Here is a 23,436-nt window from a genome sequence, read left to right as displayed (position 1 = left end):
GTGCATTGCAAGGGCCAATATTAGATTGGTGTGTTACGGGAGCTTGCCAGAAAGTTGGTGAAGTAAATTTGTTTTCTGTTCTCTCCCTTCTTTCCCCACTTCAAAAGACCTGGAATTTATGTTGCAATAGCAAGAAATGAAAAGTTAAACAAAGTTGCCTCTCCTCAGAATCTTGGTGTGTATCAATTGAAAACTCTGGAGCCCTCTACACTAAGCTCCATCTCCAGCCCTATGTATTTTTATTTTATTATTTTATTTTTATTTTGAGACAGGGTCTCTGTAGGTTGCCTAGGCTGTCTTTGAATTTGGGAACTTCCTGTCTCAGCCTCCTTAGTATCTGGGGTTATCGATGAGCACCACCATACCCAGGTCTTTGGAGTCTTCCTAAAACAGGGGTCATAACTCTATTGCCTAATAAAACTTCTCATAGTAAGATTCAGGGACTCCTTCCAGGGCTCCATGAGGTGGAAACTACTAAGACGTTATTTGCCATTTTTCACTCTCCAAAGTGTACAGTGTCGTGTTTGCAAGGCTCTGTGACACGATGACATCATTGCTGATAGCTGATATATGTGCTTGTATATCTCGAGCTCCAAAATCTATCAATTACAATTTCTATTACATTAAGCAACTACAGCTTTAACGTACAAAAACTTAAAACAAAATCTCTCTGAGATTCTTAAAACTTTTTTTAGAAGAGTTCAAAGAATCACTGACCATCGGGGATCAGAAAGGTACAGTAAGTGAGTGAGGAATGTTGGATTTGCTTTACAGGAGCATCTCAGGTTGTGTTTTCTCAATATGACACACTTTTCACGTGAAGCACATAGGAATACTGTTCACCTTTACAGTAATGAATTTCCCTGAGTCAGTCTCATTCTTATTGACCTAATTTTGGTAGAAAGAGATTATCTCCCTCCCTCATAAGATTACAACAGCGCCTGTAGGACGATAAAGTGCCTTGGCCCTTTGATAGGAAGGAAGGGTATTGACAGGAAGGAAGGCAGCCTGGGGCCCCCTTAAGGGGACCTTCAAAAGATGGCAACCAGACCCAAAAGCAGGCCAAAGCGTGAGAACTTCTGATTTCATTCAGAGGAGATGGGTATTCTTATTTTTTTTTAATGAAATGTTCTGATTTTTTAAATATTGACAATTGTTGCAAGGGGGCAAAATTGTGACGTATGCAGTTGAGGGGAGAAATAAAGAATGTCCACACATTTCTGCCCTTTTCAATGCTTTATTCACTCAAATCACTCAATACAATTTCACTCTATAGGTTCTTAATCAAGAAAATGACAATCCTTAATGCTGGGCACTGCAATAGACGAAATCAGTTCACATCAAACAATTCTAGATTAATTAATACACAGCACACAATTCTCGATTATTCTAAGCACAGCAGACACACTGAATCATGACAGGCTAGTGACACACCTTCCCTCTGCGTGCTCAGTTCAAAAGTCTCAAGCCTCAGGCTTTCCGTCCAGCAGTTGCACACTCACTCAGACCGTGGTGACCAGGTCAGGACCAAGGCAGGCTTCTCCTGGGTGGAGTGGACGGCCGGTTGAGGAGAGGGAGAAGGTGCGGCTCTCACCAGGGTCCAGACGAGGCGGTAGAGGTTGAGGGTGGTGAGGATCACACAGAGGATCAGGCAAACGATGACCAGTGATGGGATGTCAGGTCCTCATCAGGCTCTCCAGCTCGAGTGCATTCTTGTTCCTGCTGGCTGAATCCCTGTTCATCAGCTCTATTATTTATACTAAATTTGGGGGCTTTTGACCCCTCTTTCAATCCTTATCAGCTACCACCAGATTTCTCCATGACATCATTTACCCTGGGGTCAGAAACATCTGGTCTGGTGGTCTCCACCCTGATCTTCTGGCCTTTCCCTCTTATCAGGGGAGGACAGCCTGCCAGGGGCTTCACTGTTTATCAGGGTTGGGGAAGTGACCTGTCTGAGGCCACACTGGAGGGCTCTGCTCTGTGGATGTGCCTGGGGAGACTGCAGGTTTCAAACTGGAGTTTTTAAAATGGAGTTGCTTAGGCTCAGGCCTAGGGCCATCCTCACAACAACTGATTAAAAGAACCTTTTTTTAAAATCAACACTCTGTAAGCCAAACTAAACCCAACCGGGAGGAGGGCAGCCCTGTATACTACCAACTTTTTTGCATTCTGCCTTAGAAGCCATCAGAGGCTGGACAGGGGGAAGATGAAGGGATGGAGGACCCCAGAAGGCCAAGGTCATCACACCTATTTCTTGTAACCTTGTCATTTCTGCTTCACTAACTTCTCAGGTAAGCTTAACCCAACAGACACTAAAACCACAAGCCCTGATCCAGTTGAAAGCAGAATAGAGCATGTGCAGTACCGTGTACAGTGGACATTCCGCCTGCGTGCTCAGTTCAAAGCTCTCAAGCAGCACGCCTGCTGAACAGTGATATTAGGTGTCCCACCCACCCTAATTAGAATGCCCAAATCCCCAAGCCCCGCCCCCTCAGAAAATGGGAGCATCCAATAAGCTCCTCCCCATGGCCTGACCCCCATCCCGCCCCTCAAGACTCCCCTTCCCCTCCTGCTAATGTCAAGGCTATAACCTATGAGTACCCCAGGAGAGTGGAAATGGCAAATAACACCCCCTTTCCTGGACAGTCCCATATCCCCTATCCGCCAACAAGTTGTCCTTGGAGAACTTGGGTCCTTCTGGTGGCCATACTGCCCAGGTCCCTGAGTTGCTCAACTCAGCTTCCTGAAGGAAGCCCCAAGGGCAGCGGGAGGACCCTGCAGTCGATTCAGTCTCCTCAGAGCCAAGCCCGATGCCAGGTCTTCGCCCTTCTGCAAATGGCTTATGGGGAGGAGTATGGAGAGGCTGGAAACTGTCACAGACCTCCTAAGTGTAAAGGATTAGTACTATTTTATTAGTATTGGTACTGAGAGAGTGAAGCCCTCTCCCACCTCTCTGATAAATACCTGGTAGATGGGAAACCTGACTTTGCTAATTAAACTGAATGACACCCCCACCCACCCACCTCCCATACAGCTCCCTGCTCTTCTCTCACTTCCTGAGGCCATTCTCCTGGGGGTCCTCCGGAGGTTAGAAGATCTGAAACAGCAGTATTCAATCCTCAGGGTGCCTCAAAGGGAATCTCCAGGGCCTAATAAAATGCAGGTTCCCCTGAATTCCTCATTCAACAGGTGAAGCTAGAGCCAGAGAATTTGTATTTCTCACAAGGTCACCCAGGAAGTGTCAGGGCGGCTGGCCCTAAGGCCACAACTTGAGGACCTTTGATGTGAAACTGCCAGGCTTGACTAAAAGACAAGTAAGTGCCTATGGGTTGGATGAAGTCCCAGCCCCCACTCCAGAGAACATTAAGGGAGGACAGTGACTGAGAGGGACACTCTACCTGGAGATGAGTTTTCCTTGTTCTGCGTGACATTTTAGATAAAATTGCACTAATAACTACAAATTAGAGCACTTAAAAAAATTATACTCTTATATGCTGAACAGTGCCCTCTCCCCCCAATTCATATGTTGAAGTCTTAAACCCTGGGCATCTCAGAATGTGACCTCAGTGGAAGGTAGTCTTGACTGAGGTAATTAAGTTAAAATGAAATCATTATGGTGGGTCCTGACCCAATCATCCTGGTCGAAAGGGAAAATTTGGACAGATATAGGTAGAACACCATGTGAACATGAAGACAGCCATCTACAAACCAAGGAGAGAGACCCGGAACAGACCGTTCCCTTGTGACCCTCACAAGGAACTATCCTGCTGGGTGTGGTGGCACGTGCTTGTAATCCTGGTGGCTGGGGAGGATCGAGAGTTCAAAGCCAGCCTCAACAACTTATCAAGGCCCTAAACAACTCAGTGAGACCCTGTCTCTAAATAAAATATAAAAAAGTCTCAGTGGTTAAACACCCCTGGGTTCAATCCCCAGTACCAAACCAAAAAACTATATTCGTATATCTAGGAACCATCCTGGCTAACGCCTTGATTTTGGAATTCAAGTATCCAAAACTGTGAGACGATACACTCTTTTTTTTTTTTTAACCACTCAGTTTGTGGTGTTTTGTTACAGCAGCCCTAGCAAACTAATACACCTGCTTTCTCTCAAAACATCAGCTGATTTAGCAGTTGGATCTGCCTGGCAGCTGGCCCCTTTGGAGAGGACACATGCTCTCTGGTTCCACTGCCCCCTCACCCAGCCTGTCACTCACTCTCACACCACCGGCCTCACTCCGGCGTTGCTGAGGGCAATGGCAGATCTTGGCAATAATTAGCAGGATCCTTGTGTGATACCCATGTCTGTGCGTCCTTTCCCTAGAAGCAGCCTTCATTTCATGCCCAGAGAGTCCCCAACTGCAACCCTAGAGGGGTTGGTATAGATGGATGGTGGTGACACATGAGTACCCCAGCATCTCTGTGTCCTCCCCCAAAGCCCAGGCACCAGGCCCTTCTCTTCTCCAGGACCCAGGCGTTCAAGCCCCACCCCACTTTCAATGGGCTATTGTCCCAGACTGGGAAAGGCACGGGCAGAGTCTGACATCATGAAGCCTGAGGTGGGGGTGGGACTCCCCCTCCCCCAGCCTTCCCTGACTCCTCTCTCTGCTCTGGGTCTGAGGGATTTCCCCGCCCCTCACCCCCACCCCCACCCCGGGTTCTCCCGGGAGAGAGGACCCTCCCCGCACCTCCCCAGAGCTCTGGCCACCACAGTGCAGCTGACCTACTTGTATCAAACCTCCGCTGCTCTTAATCAGACTTGTAAAGGTCACCACCCAGGGCAGGGCCCCGGGGGCTTCAGGACCACTGTGGAACCTGCACACAGAGGGACTTCATGCCCAGTCCTCCTCGCACCACACACTGTTCTAAGGACACAGGGTGCAAAAGGCCGCTGAGATCCTGCCCTGGGAGGTCGAGGCTGGCCCAGTAAGCAGAGGACGAGCCACAGCTCTAGCTCCAGGTGCCTAAGTCCCATGGGAGGAAAGGACCGAATTTAAACGGAGGGGCAGGTAAGGAAGGCCTCGGAGAAGTGGTGTCCACGCCATGCTCCGTGCTCAGGATGAGTGGGCTGTGGCCAGGGCCGGCGTGGGCAGCGGGGTGAGATGGTGACCTCTTTCCAGGAAGGAGGAGCGACACTGGCGACGGCCCTGAGTCCGAAGGGGTCACGGGGTATTCGAGGAATGTGTTCGGTCACCCACTGTCCGTTCATCAATAAGAAGGGACACACTCAGAATAATGTAAAGAGGGCGTGTCCCCATGCCAAGAGGCGGGTCACACCTAAGGTCATTTGCACAGCAAGAGCCAAAAGAGAATAGAGCCCGAGGACGGAGGATGGAGGGGAAGTGACGGAGACAAGGCAGAGGTGACACTGAAGCTGAGGGCGGGAAGGACCTGACTCCTCTTCCTCCTGCCCACTCTGGCTTCTGCTGGCCTCTTGGTACCGATGTCACACCTAACGTTGCCACAGCTCCCTGAGGACAATGCCTCTGTTCCTCAGCTTGGGACTTCCATAGAGAAGAGACCGTCCCCCAGCAGGGACTCAGAATTGGGGTACGCGGTGATGAAGGAGGGGGCAGCAGTGAGGCAGCCCCCCACCCCTTCAGGAAGGAGCTAGTAGAACCCAGGCGTCAGGCCGCCCAGTCCCAGCCCTAGTGACAAGGGCCCCTTTGTGCCCCCCTCCCTCGGGGGCAGGGAGGAGCTGGGCCCTGGAGGCAGGCGGCCCCTGGCACCCAGGGGGGAAGGGAGAGGCTGGCCAGTGGGGGCCTAGACCCTGGGAAGCCAGGGGACTGTGAGCTGGGCCGGTGAAGCCGAGGGCGCAGAAGCAGCTTCCAAGTGAGTACCGCGAGGGCCAGGGCACGGGCGGGGCAGAGCACCCTGGGGAGCTGAGAGGACGGGCAGCACCCAGAGCATGTGCAAGGTGAGGTGCTATGGGCGATGGAGGGTCACTGTGAAGGCCACTGATTCAGGCGGGGGCAGTGCTTGGGACTGCTGTGGGAATGTGTTGGGCCCACAGTGGGGACAGTGATGAGGTTTGGGCTGAGACCGAAAAAGAAAGTGCAAGAGACCTTCCTCAGCACCCCTGGTGGCTGGAAGTTCTGCAACAGTGCTTCTCCTGGGGTCCCCAAGCTAGGTGGCCATGGTCTGGGGAGGGCAAAGGACAGAAGGATGCCCAAGTGACCAGACACCTGCATGCGGTCATCTGGTAGTGGGGGAGGACAGCAGGCTGTGAAAGCAAGTTCTAATATCTGGCTGCACAGCAGGTGTGTGTGTGTGTGTGTGTGTGTGTGAGAGAGAGAGAGAGACAGAGAGAGACAGAGACAGAGAGACAGAGAGACTACACCTCGCCTATCAGTCTACATCAGTGTTTCCAACTTTTTTCATTATACCTCACTAAACAACTTTTTACCTGACTTTTTCCTATGTCCATCCCTCCTCTGAAAGTTTAACCTGCAGATGTGCTTGCTGTCTGTCTGTGAATGCATGTGGGTCTTTAGAGATCCATCAGCCATTGTCACAGCCAAGATGGTCTGGTTCCCTGCCTAAGACCAGTGTTCGCATCCCTTGAGAAATGGTCTTCATGTTCATCTCACATATCTGCCCAGGATGTGGCTGGTCCTCACCTGTGCCTGTCTCCTGTACCTTCCTGACACTCTGCCATGGCTATGAGTCTGGGTGGAGCCATCCAGGGCTACACCTCAGCGTGCGCATGCCTGTCCTTGTGTCTTGTGAGCAGAGCCGTGTGTGTGTGTGTGTGTGTGTGTGTGTGTACCTGGAGTCCAGGCCCAGGTCTGTCCAGGTGTGGGGGCACAGGAGGGAGGGCAGCCTGGAGAGCTGCAATAGTATGGTGTGATTGGAGGCACCTCAGTGTGGACACAGGGGTCACGGTGCCCACGTCCTCCGGAGTCTGTTGGGTGAGCCTGCTCCTTCTGGCCGTCACATTTCTTACCAGCGCTTGCCTGTGTCTGTGCATGAGTCTGTGTCCGTGGGAAGAGGGCAGCAAAGACTGGGAAAGCAGCCACTTGAAAATCCTGGCTCCAACCCCCAGGCGACCCACAGAGCAGCCGTGTGCCAGGGGCTCGCTAACCCCTGGACCTGCCTGGCCCCACTCAGAGCCCAGTCAGGAGAGTGTGACTCCTCTCCCCTTCCCACCTACCTCAGGAGCCCCCCAGGACGAGGAACCCGCACCCTGAGGGAACAGGGCTCTTTTGTACTGGGCACTGGCTTCTGGTGAGGGTGGGGACACCAGGGCCAGCCGCGGGGTGGGAGAGGGCGGCAGGAATTCACGCGGCATGTTGGGAATGCTGATGCTGTGAAACCCTGTCATTGATGGGGCCGGGTCCCTGCCTGCCACCCCCAGGCCTCGGAGGTGGGACATCTGCTCCTTCACCCCACTCACCATACCCGCCTGTTCCCCCAGCCCATTCCTTCCCACAGTTCTCCCGCCTCCTCCGTTTGGGGGGAGGTGTAGCCTTAGAGTGGCTTGGAGACTGAGTGGGTGAGTCCCAGCATCTATAGCAGAAGAGGACACATGGGCAGACTTACGACAGGGCTCAACCCGCAGAAAGAAGGGGACAGTGGGTGCTTAGGCCCCCACCCCCTGGCACCTGTGTGACTCTTGTTCCAGGTTGGTGACTGGCAGCTTAAAGTGGAACTACAAGATATCCCCAACTCAGGGAGACCGAGGTAAGGGACAGGTACCAACTTCCCTTTCCTCCTGGCTTGCCTTGCTTCTCCCTTCTCCGTGGCTGGCCCAGCCTCAGCACTGTCCTTGGAGACCCCCAAGCACATAACAGTGCTGAAGATCATTATCAGTGTATCCCTACCACACAGAGACAAGGAACTTGGTGGCTGAGATCACAGATCTGCTGAGTGGCCTTAGGCAAGTTACTTAACCTCTCTGGATCTCAGTTATAAAACGAGCATAATAATTCTTCCCACATTGAAGAGATCAGAGGCGTTAATGTAGCAGAGTGAGGCACAGGCCTGGAACATGACCGTTGTTATATAAGTATTTGTAATTAAAATAACAGCAGCAGCAGCAGCCGCAGCGGCTCCTTCCTGAGGCCTTTCAAGAAGCTCCGCCTGTCACTTCCCTGGCCTCTAACCTGCCCCTCTCCCTCTCCAGCTGTGGCTCGCTCACTTGCCGCCCACAATGATATTCCTCACGGCTCTGCCCCTGTTTTGGATTATGATTTCAGGTAATGTCTGGGGGGAGAGGGTGCTGGGGATCTTGAGCCTTGGTCTCAGGACCCCCAGGCCATGGCAGGTGATGGGAGCCGGAGGGGGTTATCTGGTAGGAAGTATCCCTCAGCCTCAGCTGTCCTGCCTGCCCGCAGCCTCTCGAGGGGGTCACTGGAGTGCCTGGATGCCCTCGTCCATCTCCGCCTTCGAGGGCACCTGCGTCTCCATCCCCTGCCGCTTTGACTTCCCGGATGAGCTCCGGCCGGCCGTGGTGCACGGAGTCTGGTACTTCAACAGCCCCTACCCCAAGAACTACCCGCCCGTGGTCTTCAAGTCCCGCACCCAAGTTGTCCACGAGAGCTTCCAGGGCCGCAGTCGCCTCCTGGGGGACCTGGGCTTGCGCAACTGCACCCTCCTGCTCAGTACCCTCAGCCCCGAGCTGGGGGGCAAGTACTACTTCCGCGGGGACCTGGGGGGCTACAACCAGTACACCTTCTCAGAGCACAGCGTCCTGGACATCATCAGTGAGTCTCCCAGGGGTCGTGCAGGCACCAGGGGGTTGGGGGGGGACAGCGCTGGGCTGGGCAAGAGTGTGGCAGTCCGTCCTCCTAGCATCCTCCCGGGAGGTCTTTGGCAGATGCAGGAGGAATGGGTGGGGGTGCAGACCACATGGATTGCCCACATGACCCAGATGAGCAAAGCAGGACCCTAAATAGACTAGCTGCCCTCGGAGGAAAATGGTTGCTCTTACTCATCTAGAAACATCTGGAAGTAAAGGAAGTGGGGCCCAGGGGTCAGGGGCAACTTCTCTGGATCGCTGCTTTAACTGGGTGGTCTTGGGCATGTTTTTTAACTTCCCTGGGACTTGGTTTGCTCTTCTGTAAAATAGAGATAAGAACAGCACTTGCAGCCAATGAGTGAATAGTTGTCAAGTGCCCCTGGCGGTGCCTGGCACCTGGTACCCTGCTCAGGCTAACAGAATGCAGGGCCACTACTGTCAGGCATTGTGAATTTTCAAGGGAAACCAAACTGTCAATTTTTCAGTGTAAACTCCTAATTCCTAAATATTGGTGCTGATTTAAATATACTTTTAAAAACATCCTGGACCTGGGGTGTAGCTAGTTGGTGTGAGACCCTGGGTCCCATCTCTAGCACCATAAAATTTAAAAAAAAAAAAAAATCCTGTAGGCCAAATAAAATGTGGCTAACTCCAGATTTGTCAATCAAAATAGAGCCTAATTTCAGGCAGTGCCACTGCCTAACTTATGGACAGACTTATTACTTAGAGATCTAAGATTCAGATTCCCCAGTAACACAAGGTCTATACGGGGAGCTGGATTATAGCTCTGGTGTAGAAAGAGACCACATCACACACGCCACACAGTGCACATACTATATACACACATGACATACACACAAACTGCACACACCCCACACATACACAACGCACACACACAGGCGGGCAGGTCAATCAAAGCAAGCATGGGGGCAACGCAAGGTTTCTTAGAGAATATACTTAGTGTCAACAGCACTGACGCTGACTGCAGGTGGCAGGGTTTGAAGCCCAGTTTTACCCTGTGCAAGCTATGACCTCAGTTTCCTCCTTTGCAAAATGCGCAAAATAATACCGTGAGCTTTTCGCATTGCTGGGGTGATGGGGTGAATTAAGCACCCACGGCGAGTATTCAGAGCACTTTGTTGTTACTTCATTATTATTGCACCCCGATTGGGTCTGTGGAGGGCTTTGGGGTGACCAGGAGGAGGGAAGGTTATGGAGATTTCGATATCCAGGGGCCCAGGTACCAGGAATGGAGCTGGACAAGGTGGGGAAGGCCCGGAGCCCAATGCTGTCTCTTGGACTCTCCTTTTCTTCACTTGGCCTAGACACCCCCAACATCGTGGTTCCCCCAGAAGTGGTGGCAGGCAAGGAAGTGGAGGTCAGCTGCATGGTGCCCGACAATTGCCCAGAGCTACGCCCAGAAATAAGCTGGCTGGGCCATGAGGGACTCGGGGAGCCGACCGTGCTGGGTCGGCTGCGCGAGGACGAGGGCACCTGGGTGCTGGTGTCGCTGCTACACTTCGTGCCCACCAGGGAGGCCAACGGCCACAGGCTGGGCTGCCAGGCTGCCTTCCCCAACACCACCCTGCAGTTCGAGGGCTACGCCAGCCTGGACGTCAAGTGTGAGCCTGGGTGCGGGCCGGGGGGCGGGGCCGGGGCGGGGCAGGGCGGGGCCACGGCGGGGCGAGTCCGCAGCCCCCGCCCACCTGCTGACCCGCGGTGTCGGTTCAGACCCCCCGGTGATTGTGGAGATGAACTCTTCAGTGGAGGCCATCGAGGGCTCCCACGTCAGCCTGGTCTGTGGGGCCGACAGCAATCCCCCCCCACTGTTGACCTGGATGCGCGACGGAACGGTGCTCCGCGAAGCTGTGACAGAGATCTTGTACCTGGAGCTGGAGGAGGTGACCCCCGGGGAGGACGGCGTCTATGCCTGCCTGGCAGAGAACGCCTATGGCCAGGACAACCGCACCGTGGAACTCAGCGTCATGTGTGAGTCCCGGCCCTGTGCACCCCAGGCACCCACACACCTCAGCAGGGGACAGATAAGAGCCAAAGTGTTCACTGGGGATCCCTGGGACCTGCCATAAACGTGGTCCAAGTCATGAGCCTGCCGTAAACGTGGAGGGGAGGACTGCAGATCAAGGTGTTCCTTTGTTTTTCCCACAAGTGTCTATCTGGTGTGCTCCTGTTCTGCACCACTCTTATTCCAAGGACAAGACCGGAGGACACCGATTCTGTCCCTGCCACCTAGGAAAGCCCTTTAAATGGTTTCCTGGAGTCAGCCCTTGTCTGATGAGAGCAGATCTGGGCCTCTGTGTGTGTGTGTGTGTGTGTGTGTGTGTGCTTGGAACGGATCTACCGCTGATCTACACCCCAGCCCAGGAATCTGTGTTTTAATCTGTTACAGTTCCAGGGGGAACCCAGCCCCATTGAGTGCACTGTACACAAGGGGAGCTGTCAGAACTGGCTAGCAGTGAACCAAGCAGAGGCCATTCATTCATTCATTCATTCACAAATATTTATTGAGGCAAAGTGCCCAGGATTGGGGATAATAATGACAGCCACAGCCAATGTTTACTCAGCACTTCCTGAGTGTCTACACGCATGCTCTTCCCCCAGGCATCCCCTGCCCACCTCCTCCTAGTCTCCCCAAGCCTCCTCTAGTCATCCTATTTTAAACTGTGACTACCCTGACTTTTCCTTTGTTTTCCCCCACACTTACCCTATTTTGTAAATATATTTGCTTATAGAGCATTTCCCCATGTGGACATTGTTTAAGCTAGAACAATGCCTGTCACTCAGCAGATTCTCAGTGAATGCAGGATAATCACCCTATGAAGATGGAATTATTATTAAGCCCATTTTCCACATGAAAAAAAGCTGCACATAGGTGGGAAGGGATAGATAGCATCAGGAGCTACAGATAAGCACTCTGGCTGCAGAACCACATTTATAAATTTATAAGACAGCCAGGACTGGGGTTACCTGTACCATCCTGAGTGGTTGAATTAGCTTTATGGTGCCATGGTGGAAGTTGACTGGTAGGGGCAGCAGCACTGCCTGGTTTTTGACCATCGGTCCTCTGTCCTGTCCCCTAGATGCACCCTGGAAGCCGACCGTGAATGGGACAATGGTGGCTGTGGAGGGGGAGACAGTCTCCATCCTGTGCTCCACACAGAGCAACCCGGACCCTATTCTCACCATCTTCAAGGAGAAGCAGATCCTAGCCACGGTCATCTATGAGAGCCAGCTGCAGCTGGAGCTGCCCGCAGTCACGCCCGAGGATGATGGGGAGTACTGGTGTGTGGCTGAGAACCAGTATGGCCAGAGAGCCACCGCCTTCAACCTGTCTGTGGAGTGTGAGTACCCCTTCCACACACTGGTAGCCCTCACTCCCTTCACTTGTGATGGGTGGTACAGCCACCTGCCATAAAAGTTGGGGACACCTGGAAGGGACACACACATTTTAGCCAGGGGAAGCTTTGCAGGTCCTCACCAGCAGATGAGAATGGGGGTGTCAGGGAAGCTGAATCCATAGCAAAAAAATAAAAAATAAAAATCTCACCAGATAATACTGTGTTCCCACCTGCCAGCGTGGAACTATGACCAAGGGAGGTTGCAGGGTCCTGGGGCGACTGCCCCTCTACATGAACTAGAACAGAGACTGTGGATCATTCCTATGTACGAGGTGCTGTTGGAAATACGGTCCAAGGACCCACTCATTTCATCTTCCCAGGGAGGTTCTATTACTGTCCCTAGTTTACAGAGAAGGAAACTGGGACCTGGAGACGTTATGCCACTTGCCCAAGGTCACATAGCCAGCAAATGGCAGGATTTGAGATTCAAATCCAGGTGATCTGATTCTACTCTCCTGTACTATCCAGAATGGACCTCATCCTGTGTTACTACATCAGCGTACATGGACTGAGAAGTTGTTTTGTGCAAAGGGCTGAGCGACTCTGTGGGAGGTGGGTCACAGGTTTAGAAGACTCCAAGCTTATTAACAGATACAGTGCAGCTTGAGTGGTGAGAGGGATGCTCATTAAAAAAGCTACTGTCTTGGCAATGAAATGCATCGTTCCGTTGCAAACTAGGGCCTCTCCTGACCTCCTCTCTGCAGATAGCACCCTCTGCTCCCGCCTCCCCACCCCAGGCCATCACTGCAGGTTGTAGCAGCCAAGTCACAGTTTCCACTCCCCTTGGGCAAGTAACTCCCTCTGGAGTGTGTCACTTCTGGGTTTCCATTCCCCTGCTTCCTCCTCAGCTTTGCTTGGCCTCTGGCGCAGGTCTCTCCCGCACTTCACCTCAGGCTTCAGTGACTCCATCTCTAACGGCCCCCTCCATATGAGTTTGCCAGTGAGATTGGACATGTAAAGCGTTCAGTAGTGTCTGCCCCACAGTCTGTGCTCACTATTCTGTTTGTGGCAGTAATTAGGACATAGTGGATAGGAACGATCATTAAACGCCATCTCGGGTGGTTAAGCCTTGGTCAGCAGCTCCTCCGTTGACCTATAATCCTGGGCACCCCCCGCCCCATCACTGCCCCCTCTAACTTCCTCATGATTATGGCAGGTGGCTGTACGGTGCTCTTCTTTCTCATATGTGCCATCCTGGGCCCAGTGTCCCCTCTGCTTCAGCACTCTTTCCCCCATGCTACCCCAAATCAGTAGTTCTTATATTTAAGGGCCGGAGAACCCTCTGAGAATCTGGTAGAAGCCTCAGAACAGACACACCCCTCCTGGGTCAGAAGAGGGGGCAGGACACTCTCCTTAAGGGCCTGCCCCGGGCCATGGAACCCAGTTCTTCGCAGGTATTATCTTGCAAAGCAGATACACGTCATCATCATCCCCTTTAATTGAGGAGAAAATGAAAGGTCAGAATTCCCTGCGGCCATGTAGCCTTGGCCACAAAGCTAGGAAGGCGGGTGGATGTCTGGGTCTTTAGAGTCCTGACAGCTGGCCTCTGCTCTTAGATCTTTGGCTGCTTCTCCTCCCTCTAGCCCTTGACACAGGAGGACTCACTGAATCTTGTTTTGAAAACAAATGACCAAATTTGGAGCATGAGGCCTTCAACCTACTGGAGGCAGGTGCAGGGCAGCAGTGGCCCTGTCCCCTGCCCTGCCTCCTGAGGTCCTCCTTCTTCACCAAGAACTCTGTAAACTGCTTGCCCCCAGGTCCCTTCTGTCCATGCAGTCAGTGTCCCCATAGGGCATGTAGGAGGCAGTCACCTTTACTGAGTGCTTACAATATGCAGAGGACTGGTCTGAGCAAGGTGCCCATATTGACTGACTTCATTGTCACCACCACACGCGTGGGGAGAGGGGACTGTTCTTCACCGCAGCTTAATAGAAGGAAACTATAAAGTTTTACTGGAGTCCTGGACCTGACAAAGTTGAGCAGACCTAGGACAAAAATCCCAGCTCTGTTTTCCTGTTTTGATGCACAATCCCGGGCAAGTGACCTCAGCTTTGCTGAGTCTCAGATCCCTCCTCCGAAAAAGGTATGATCAACAGTAACAGTACCGCACTACAAGCAAGGCTTAGAGGACTAAGGGATTCGTGTTGAGCCTCCCAGCACCTGATGAATCCTGTGCACTCTATATGTTCGTTTTCAATCTCTTTTCTCATCCACCTTTTACTGGGACACCAGCTTGGGTATTTGTCACGAGTTCCTGCAGCTGAGACCTGGCTCATGTGCTGTCTCTGCTAGGATGCTGCTATCTACCTAATCTGAGTAGGACTCTAAGTATTTACAGTGCACTCATGCACCAATCTGCAGAGCCCGAAGCCCTTTGCAGGTTAAGGACCACAACCCCTGTTTGTACAGAGAAGTCCCTCTGGAAGGCCCAGGGAAGCTGGGTGATGTCACTTAGCCAGTAGATGGCAGAGCTGAGACTCAAGCCAAAGCCATGCCACCCCAAACTCCCCATTCTTTGTTCCCCTTGGGATTTATACATCATGTCAGGGTTTCATAGGTCTTCCAGGTTCCCCGCAAAGCTGCCAAGATACTGAGCACATGCCCTGGACTAAGGTGTTGGCCAGTGTCCCCCATGGTCCAGGGTGGATGCCCCACCACGGGAGTGACAGCTGTGCTGTTTGAGTGGAAGGGTTTTGGTAGAGTTCAATCTCCATCATTTTAGATTTATTGTTTTTAATTTTCTCTGGGCTGAGTTGATTGGTCAGTAGTACAACGAGCATACTGCACATTTGTCTAAATGGCATTTTGGGCCTTCTGTATTCACTTGGTAGACTAAGAGACAAGTACATTGAGATTCTTATTGGAATTGTTCCTGGTGCAATCTATCTGCTCATGTGACTTCCTGGCCCACTCTTTTGTTGCTGGAAATTGAAAATTCATGGGGTCGGTGGACCAAGGGTCTTTGCCTGCACGTAAATGGATTTGGGTCAGAATTAACAGGACCAGTGTTCAGTCCAGAGTAAGCAGAGGAAAGTACCAATTTTTCAAGGGGGATAAAGAACATGGTTTAAAAAGCAACATTCAATGTTCTCATATAATTTCATATTTTGAAAAATGAAACAATAAAAATTCCAATACAATATTTGTAATCAAATGGTAGCAAAGAAAAGCTCAACCAAATGACTTGGGATGGATTTGGTATTTGGTGCTGGTGGCAATGGGGAGCCCAATGAGAGGGGAGCAGGGGGATTCTGGGGGAGGAAACAGGTAGGAGTCATGTGATGGTTGGACTGAAAGCGGGCTGGAAGCCAGGAAGAAGACAGGAGACTGGATCTGTGTGCAGGATTCTGGGGGCCGGGAGAATCCAATAGCTCTTCCCTTCTAAATGTCTGAGGGAGACACAGCAAGACCCAGTCTTGGAAATGAGAGAACAACCATTATCAGTATATAACCAGGTGGGGATGAGTGCCTGGAAGAAAACCTGAGCAAGGCAAGGGGTGAGCGATGAGTGTAGTTTCCATTGTGGGTCAGAGAAGGAGCTGCCTCTTTCCTATGGAGGGAGGAGATGGGCAGGTCTCCTAGGGGAGCGTTCCAGGTGGAAGGAGGAACCACAGACCTGGGGGCGGGAAGGTGCTCCATGGGTCTGAGAAACAGTAAGAAGGCCACTGTGACTTGCAAGGGAAGGGACCAAGGTAGAAAGGAAGGAGCCAGGGCAGGAGAGAGAGGGAGTGGCCAGGTCCCTGGGGTTTTGTAGACCAAATAATTGAGATTTTTTTTAAAAAAAAATTATTGTGGGGGTTTTTTGGCACTGGGAATTGAACTCAGGGGCACTCAGCTACTGAGCCACATCCTCAGCCCTGTTTTGTATTTTATTTAGAGACAGGGTCTCACTGAGTTGCTTAGCCCCTCGCTTTTGCTGAGGCTGGCTTTGAACTTCCAAATCCTCCTGCCTCAGCCTCCCAGGCCACTGGGATTACAGGTGTGCACCCGGCCTGAATTGAGGTTTTATTCTAAGTGATCCAGGTAGCAGCTGGAAGAGGGCTTTGAGCAGGGAGTGCTCGGTTTATGTTTTATAAGGTGAACAAAGTTAGAGATGGTGCAAGCAGGGAAGTGCAGTTCATCCCTGTGACATGATATCTTGGTCTGGCCCATTTTGAGGTTGGAGTTGCCCCCAAAGCAGTGGCAGGAGGACATCCTGAACCCTCCAGAGTTGGGGCCAATGCGGTTCTAAAGGAAGAAGTTCTGAAGGCCAGGGTGGTCGGTCCAAAGCATTTATTAGAGAAACTCTCACACAGATGGGGGGGGGGTGCTATGTCCTTGCCAAAGACAGCTAGAGAAAGGGACATTCTTCCTAGGGATCTCTGTCATGAGGGTGTTGGAATGTGGTGTTTATAAGAGGGTTGAAAGAACTCGGCTCAGGGCCGGGGCTGAATTGTTTTTCAGGGTTTTGAGGAACAACCTAAACATCTTTATCAGTGCCTGGGAATGTTCAAGGCCCTGGCCTAGGTTCAACTCTGCAGGGAAAACCTGCAGCTGGCCGGATCACACAGGGGTCAAGGCGCTCCGTGTTTCTTGGTCAAGACAGAGAAAAAGAGCAGGGAGAGCCGGGGATCCCACACACAGCTACCGCCCCCACCCGTGGCCACCCTGGCCCTGCCCTCGGCCAAGGAGGCCTTTGAGGCCCAGCCCTGGGCGGGCTCTAGCCCACTCCGTCTTGGTCTTGACCCTGCAGTTGCCCCCATGATTCTCCTGGAGTCGCACTGTGCCGCGGCCCGTGACACGGTGCAGTGCCTGTGCGTGGTAAAGTCCAACCCAGAGCCGTCTGTGGCCTTTGAGCTGCCATCGCGCAACGTGACCGTGAACGAGACAGAGCGGGAATTCGTGTACTCAGAGCGCAGTGGCCTGCTGCTCACCAGCATCCTCACACTGCGGGGACAGGCCCAGGCCCCGCCCCGGGTCATCTGCACCGCCAGGAACCTCTACGGCACCAAGAGCCTGGAGCTGCCCTTCCAGGGAGCCCGTGAGTGCTGGGGCCTTGGGGTGGGAGCCCCAGGAAGCAGAGGGCCCCTTTTCGATCCAGGCACCCCCCTCTCCACCAAGGCCACTTGGATACGGATCAGTGGTGCAGATTAATAAAGTAGCACAAGCTACTGAGGAGCAGCTGCCCTGAGTCTGCCTGCTCTTCATGAGCCCCTTCCTGAGCCCTCTAGCAATTTCTAAAGGGATCCTGCATAGAGCCGGAGCCTCACGTCAGCCAGGCATTGCAAGGATGTGTCAATATTTTGACTCTCCCAACCTGTCTTTGGAGACCCCAAGTGTCCTCATTACCACCAGCATCCCTGAGGGCACCTGGGTCTTCTCTGTCTTCAGACCGACTGATGTGGGCCAAGATTGGGCCAGTGGGAGCTGTGGTCGCCTTTGCTATTCTAATTGCCATCGTCTGCTACATCACCCAGACACGCAGGAAGTGAGTGTGGGGGCTGATAAGGGGAGGGGGAGGCTCCAGGGGATGGGAGCGGGAGGTGCAGCAGAGGCCGGGTTGGGCAGGAGGGCAGCCCTGCGTGAGTGGGGAGGCAGATTCTGCTCGGGGAGGGAGGGCTTCTGCCTTCATGGGTCAGGGCCCAGTCTGGCTGAGCATGTGGATGACACAGGACCTGTCTGCCCAGCTGTGTGCTCAGCCTCCCTGCCTATAGGGACAGTCCCCTGCCGTCCTCCACCAGGGAAGGCGCCCCCAAGGCCGGGAAGGGTGGGCAGCTGTGAATGCAATGAAGAGTATTTGCTCTGGTAACAGAAAGAGAGGGCTGGGAGCCACCGTGGGGTCCCTTGGGCCAAAGTCCTAAGGTGGATGTGGGTGAGGAGAGCTCAGGGAGAGGGCGATCTGGGAGTGCCACGAGGGCTGACATGTCCTGCCCTGCAGAAAGAACGTGACAGAGAGCCCCAGCTTCTCGGCGGGAGACAACCCTCATGTCTTGTACAGCAGCGACTTCCGCATTTCTGGGGCACCGGAGAAGTACGAGGTGAGGGCCAGAGCCCCATGGCTCTAGGCTAGCCAGGGGACCTGGATGTCAGGGACACTGAGGGCCTGAGCAGGGCCCGCGAGGCCAAGGGGCGGGGGGGAGAGGAAGGAGTCGTGGAGGGCTGGGTTGGCTGGGAGGTGGGGAAGGGGGTGCCAGGCTGAGGCTGTGGGGGGACCATGAGGGACAGGGCTCAAGACAGCCCTTGCCCTGCCTGTGTCTATGACTGCCTTTCCTTCTCCAATAGTCCAGAGAGGTCTCTACCCTGCAATGTCACTAAGAGCCCCAGGAGGTAGGTTCCGGGGCCTCAGTGTGCCTCCCTCTGGGCCCTCCGCGGTCCTGGGGTCGGCTTGCCTGTGTGTCCTCGTCAGGCGTCTAAGGCAGTCTCTGGCTTAGTCTGGCCCTGCCCAGCAGCCTCGTCTACTCTTGCTGTTGCTGCTCCCTCTGTCTGTGGCTGCTGTCCCATGTGTGTCCAGATACCTGGGGGGTGGGGGTACCCGGTGCAAAGCATCATGGGAAGATGAAGTCACACCCACAGGTCCTCCCAGATGGAGGAGGGAGACCACGCCAAATCCAAATGGGGGAGTTTGGAAACTTCTGGAAAGGTGGGATCTGACTGAGTAGACTTCACCTGGAAAGGTGTTCTCGGTGGCAGCATGTGGCCCTGGAGTCCCTGTTGAAGAGAGTTTCCTGGAGGAACAGACTTTGTAGGCCAGGTTCAAGCTCTGCAAAGAGAAGGTTGTGGTGTTAGGGGCATGGGCACCTGCAAAGGTCCCAGAGTGGGACGTGGTGGCTGTGGGGCTCCGTGGGCTGGTGGTCCTTGAGAGAGGAGGCTCGTGCAGGGCTGTGGAGCTGAACTTGGGGACCGGGGAGGTGCCAACACTCTGTCATTTTTGCATCACTTACTGATGCAAAGGAAAAAGAGAGAGAGGACACTGCTGAAGGGTTGTCACCTCCCACAGAGCGAGAGACGCCTGGGATCTGAGAGGAGGCTGCTGGGCCTCCGGGGGGAGCCCCCAGAGCTGGACCTGAGCTATTCCCACTCGGACCTGGGAAAGCGACCCACCAAGGACAGCTACACCCTGACGGAGGAGCTGGCGGAGTATGCGGAAATCCGCGTCAAGTGAGGGGGCCGGGGCAGCCCGTGAGCCAGCCGCCCTCAGGACCCTCACAGCCCCCACTGGCTGTGGGCTCCCTTCCTCCTGAGAGCTGTGGGGGCTGGGGCAGGAAGGGGCTGGGGCAGGTGACACTGAGGTCCTGGGGGCCTGGCCTCCCTCTCCTTCCCAGCTGCCCCCTCCCTGCCAGCACCCCGCGCCCACATTACAGCTCCCCTCTATCCTCTCTAACCTCATCTGTCTGGAGGGGAGCTCTGTCTGTCCATGTTATTTATTGCTGCCCCCCCTCCCCACCCCGCCTGGTCTCCTGTCCCCACACCTGGACCCTGGACCTGTACAAAAGGGACATGAAATAAATGCCCCAACACCAAATGTCTAGGCCCTGATGATTTCTGACGTGTCCTTAGGGATCCTGCATCCTGCTTCTGGAATGATCTCAGTTGTTCCTCACCCTCTGCTGGGCCCTGGTATGGGCTGAGCCCAGGGAGTCTGTTCTCCTCTCTGGTGGCTGGGGGAGAGGTCTGTTCTGGCTTCTGGGGGATTTCACGTGACAATCCTCATTCCTGCTTTGGTGGCAGTCAGGATAACTGACACCCAGGTTCCCATTTGCATGAGGCTCACTGAAAGGAAGGCAGGTCCCTGAAGGGTGCAGGGTCCCATTGACCACAGTCCCCCCCGCTCCCTCTTGTCCACACCCAACTGGCTTCACTCATTGACATTATCTTCTGGTCCCTGCAGGTCACGTGGGAACCCCAGACCCAGGCAGCTCATGAGCCTGTGTTGGTTTTTCTCCCACCCTTCACACTCAGGCTGCACCCTGCAGCTTCCCAACAAATATTAGGTGCCAGTTGTATACAGAGCCCCTTCAGGAAGCTCAGGCCATCCTGAGACAAGACTCCCAGAAGAAGGCTATGAAGATGAGTTTATTGGGATTGGAGAAGATGAGTGATTTTTTTCCAGGGTCCCAGAGCCAGGGAATGGTGTGGCCAAACTTTGGACTCAGTTCTTCTGGTTAAAATGTGCCTTGTTTCTGTCACACCTGTCAGGAATTTAAAGGGCCAGTCTCTCTGGTATAAATGGTATTATGACACCATTTGTTGATTGCTTACTGTGGGCCACAGGATTCTGTGCAATTTACGTTAATTAATCTCCATATCCTTTTCCTAAAAATTATGACAATGGTTCCCAAAGTGCAACTCACCAGCCAGCAACATAAGCATTCCCTGGGAAACTCATTAGAAAGGCAAATTTGCAGGCCGTGCCTCAGACTGCAGGAATCAACACTGGGGAGAGGCCAGCAGAGTGTGTGTGTGTGTGTGTGTGTGTGTTGAGGCCTCTGGGGGATGCTGATGCCCACTGATGTTTCAGAACCTGGAGTTGCTAATGCACGGAGAGATCAAGTCTCCTCCTCTAGGCCCCCCAGCTGGTAGGTGTGGAGCCTAGACTTGAGCACCTACCGGTGGCTCAGAGGCCACCCTCCTATCAGCCTTTTGTCCTGTCATTTTGGTGAGAACAAACTTTGCAGGGTCCTGGGGCCTTGAAAGAAGATTTAGAAGGAAGCTGTGGTGCTGCAGGTATTCAGGAAGGGGATCAGGAATCAGGGAAAGAAGACAGCAGTTGTCTCTGTTGGTGGAAGATGACAGAAGATACAGGACCCAGATCAGGGGCTGGAGCTCTCTTCACGGAGCTTGTCATCTCTTGCCGTCTCGAAGGACGAAGGACAGGAAACAAATAGTCTCTGTCACACAGGATACCAAACAGTGACATGGGACACCTGCTGCTAGGGAAAGCGAGGGGCTTTCAGAGCATAGCATGAAAGTGTGACTTAGGGACTCAGCGGTCAGGAGAGGCTTCCCAGGGGAGGAAAAATCACGCCTGGGTGAAGTCCCAGGGAGGAATGTGATTGGCAGAATTCCAGGAGCTGAAGCGGCAGGAGGCGTGTGAAATGGGGCAGAGAGTAGGAGGCTCTCCTGACCCGCAGGATGGAAGTTTCTTCCAGTTTCCCGCACACGAGTTCATGGGCCCCACCCTGGCGCACCTGTCCCCTGGCAACAGACCCTGGCTCCAGCATGTCTGGCCAGGTAGGAATGTGCTCTGAGGACTTTGCCCTGAAGAGCAGAGTAGTGTCAATAACCAGGGATCGGGGAATGACATCTGGCTGCCCCAAGTGCAACCCAAGCGTGATGGTGGCACTCGAGATGATCCCAGAGGGGCCGGCGTGACTTTTATATTACTGTTTGTGCTTCATTTAGTCAGTCTCCCAACAAAAGGAAACCAGCGTACCCAACTGGCAATTTAAAAATAAGTGATTAAATAAAAGCATTGGAGGGAGACTAAGCTAAAAAGAATAAAAAAATCAAGTGAGTTGTTTTAAAGAAATGTATTAAATGAAAATATTTCCCGAGGTTTGCAGACAGAACCCAAGTTTTGAAGATTGTGGGAAAATCTCTAAAGTTTGGGAAATGGTGAAGTCATCTGATGGCAAAGACCATCCCTTAGGAGAGACGGACACTCCAAGATGATACCCAAGTAGGATTCACGCTCTTGGACTTTCTTCACCCAGCTCCTGGACCCTTCCAGAACTCAGTACGTGCTTAGCCAGGCCTGTGGATGGACCCCAACAGAACCAACCTCTGCCTCTTGGAGCTGACATTGTGAGACAGAGACAGACAACAATGAGGTCAGCAAGTGCCACATTATTGTACTTTAGATGGTAATCATACCAATATGGCGCCCGAGCAGGTTGGGAGGCGAATGTGTGGGACAAACCTGTGTGTGAGGAAGAGGAGTCATTTTGAGTGGAGCCCAGAAGGAAGGGAGAGGGGGAGCTCTGGGAGCTTCTGAGAAATGTGGGTCCAAGGAACATCAAAAATCAGTGGCAAAGGCCCATGGTGGGAGTGTCTTTGTGGTGCTCGTGGAACAAGAAGGAAACTAGGGAGTCTGAGCCATGAGGGAGCCCAAGGCTGCCAAGCCCTGGATCAGAGGGCTTCTATGCCAGGGGCAGAGCGTGGGCTTTTACTCTGAGTGAGTCGGGAAGCCACCGGAGAATGGGACTCAGAGAAGCGTCCTGGGCAGGCTCGAGGTGTAGCAGACCTACTGGCAGCGGCGTAGGTAGGGTGCAGCGGTGACCAAGACAGAGGAAGTGGACATGGAGAGAGGGGCCAGGCCAGGACCCTAGAGGAGGAAGAGATGGGAGAAGGGGATTCCCAAGGAAGGGAAACCAGAGGCGACTCCCCTGTTCCTTAGGTGCCAGAGGAAGAGAGAGGACAGGTTCAGTGGGGAACACAAGAGTGGTGTGTTCTGGCCTCATTCAGGCCCGGGGAGGGGCTGCTGGGGACCGGAAAGGCTGATGGCATCCTTCCCTGGAGAACCCGTGACCCAGTGACTCACAGCCACCAAATCAGAGACACAGATAAACTCCAGAGATGAGCTGTGGGCGGGCCAGACTAGAACTGAGCAGGTCTCATGGTGTCAGATGCGGGGAGGGATGGGCTGCCACACGCAGGAGGGAGGTCACCCAGGCACCAGGGACAACTCTCCTCCTATCAACTCCTGACATTGAGTTACTTCTGGTTCAGAGGACCCCACCCCCAGCCTGTCCCTGGGACGGTGCCTGGGGCAGGCATCTCCATTATCTTCCTGGATGAAAGGGCTCCAGGCTGCTGCTGCTACTCCCGAGCCTCATCCAGGCAGGGTCCCTGGTTGGAGGAGGACTGGGCTCTGGATGGGCCCCCGTGGGAGCTCACAGCGCAGGAATAGCCAAACCTCCTGCCTTCTCCATCCTTCACTCTCAACTCCACCTGCTCCCCAGATAGGAGGTGACAACCTCATCCCAGGCAGAACAGCAGCCAAGCAGAAGACCCCGCCCACAAACTCACTTGGTTTAGAATATCTTCCCTGGGCACAAGGAGGGGGATCAATTTGGTCTCAAAAGCCCTCTCTATCAAACTCAGGCTAGGGTCGGATATCCAGAGGGGAGGAAACCAATGTCACCATGGAGCCTTGTTCAACAGAGCAAGTGACAATGTCTATAATAACAACAGCTCCCTTTACAGAGTGCCCTTTCCGTGACAGCTAGCACACAGTGCTACAACGCTTGTGACCGTGGTAAAGGGTGATCCCACAACACACCCATGAACTCGGTGACATCAA

The 23,436-nt window shown here is 53.4% G+C and overlaps 1 protein-coding gene across 1 annotated transcript; it reads left to right on the top strand.

The window, feature by feature from the left end:
• Positions 1-8,151: 8,151 nt before the first annotated feature.
• Positions 8,152-19,641, top strand: Mag (myelin associated glycoprotein). The gene is made up of 9 exons (XM_071604086.1): positions 8,152-8,197; positions 8,336-8,704; positions 10,065-10,361; positions 10,471-10,728; positions 11,838-12,098; positions 16,888-17,175; positions 17,526-17,622; positions 18,073-18,172; positions 19,132-19,641. The coding sequence occupies exons 1-9, from the start codon at positions 8,152-8,154 to the stop codon at positions 19,294-19,296; spliced, it is 1,881 nt and encodes a 626-aa protein (XP_071460187.1). The 3' UTR covers positions 19,297-19,641.
• The last annotated feature ends 3,795 nt before the right edge of the window (positions 19,642-23,436 follow it).

Source organism: Marmota flaviventris, chromosome 18, assembly GCF_047511675.1.
Source record: "Marmota flaviventris isolate mMarFla1 chromosome 18, mMarFla1.hap1, whole genome shotgun sequence".
Lineage (NCBI taxonomy): Eukaryota > Metazoa > Chordata > Mammalia > Rodentia > Sciuridae > Marmota > Marmota flaviventris.
This window is presented reverse-complemented; position numbering and strand designations above follow the sequence as displayed.

Excerpts from the sequence above, each read along its gene's own strand:
- Mag (XM_071604086.1), top strand. The coding sequence starts at position 8,152 with ATGATATTCCTCACGGCTCTGCCCCTGTTTTGGATTATGATTTCAG. Across the intron at positions 12,099-16,887 it reads CTTCAACCTGTCTGTGGAGT|TTGCCCCCATGATTCTCCTG; the intron begins GTGAGTACCCCT and ends TTGACCCTGCAG. Across the intron at positions 17,176-17,525 it reads GCTGCCCTTCCAGGGAGCCC|ACCGACTGATGTGGGCCAAG; the intron begins GTGAGTGCTGGG and ends CTCTGTCTTCAG.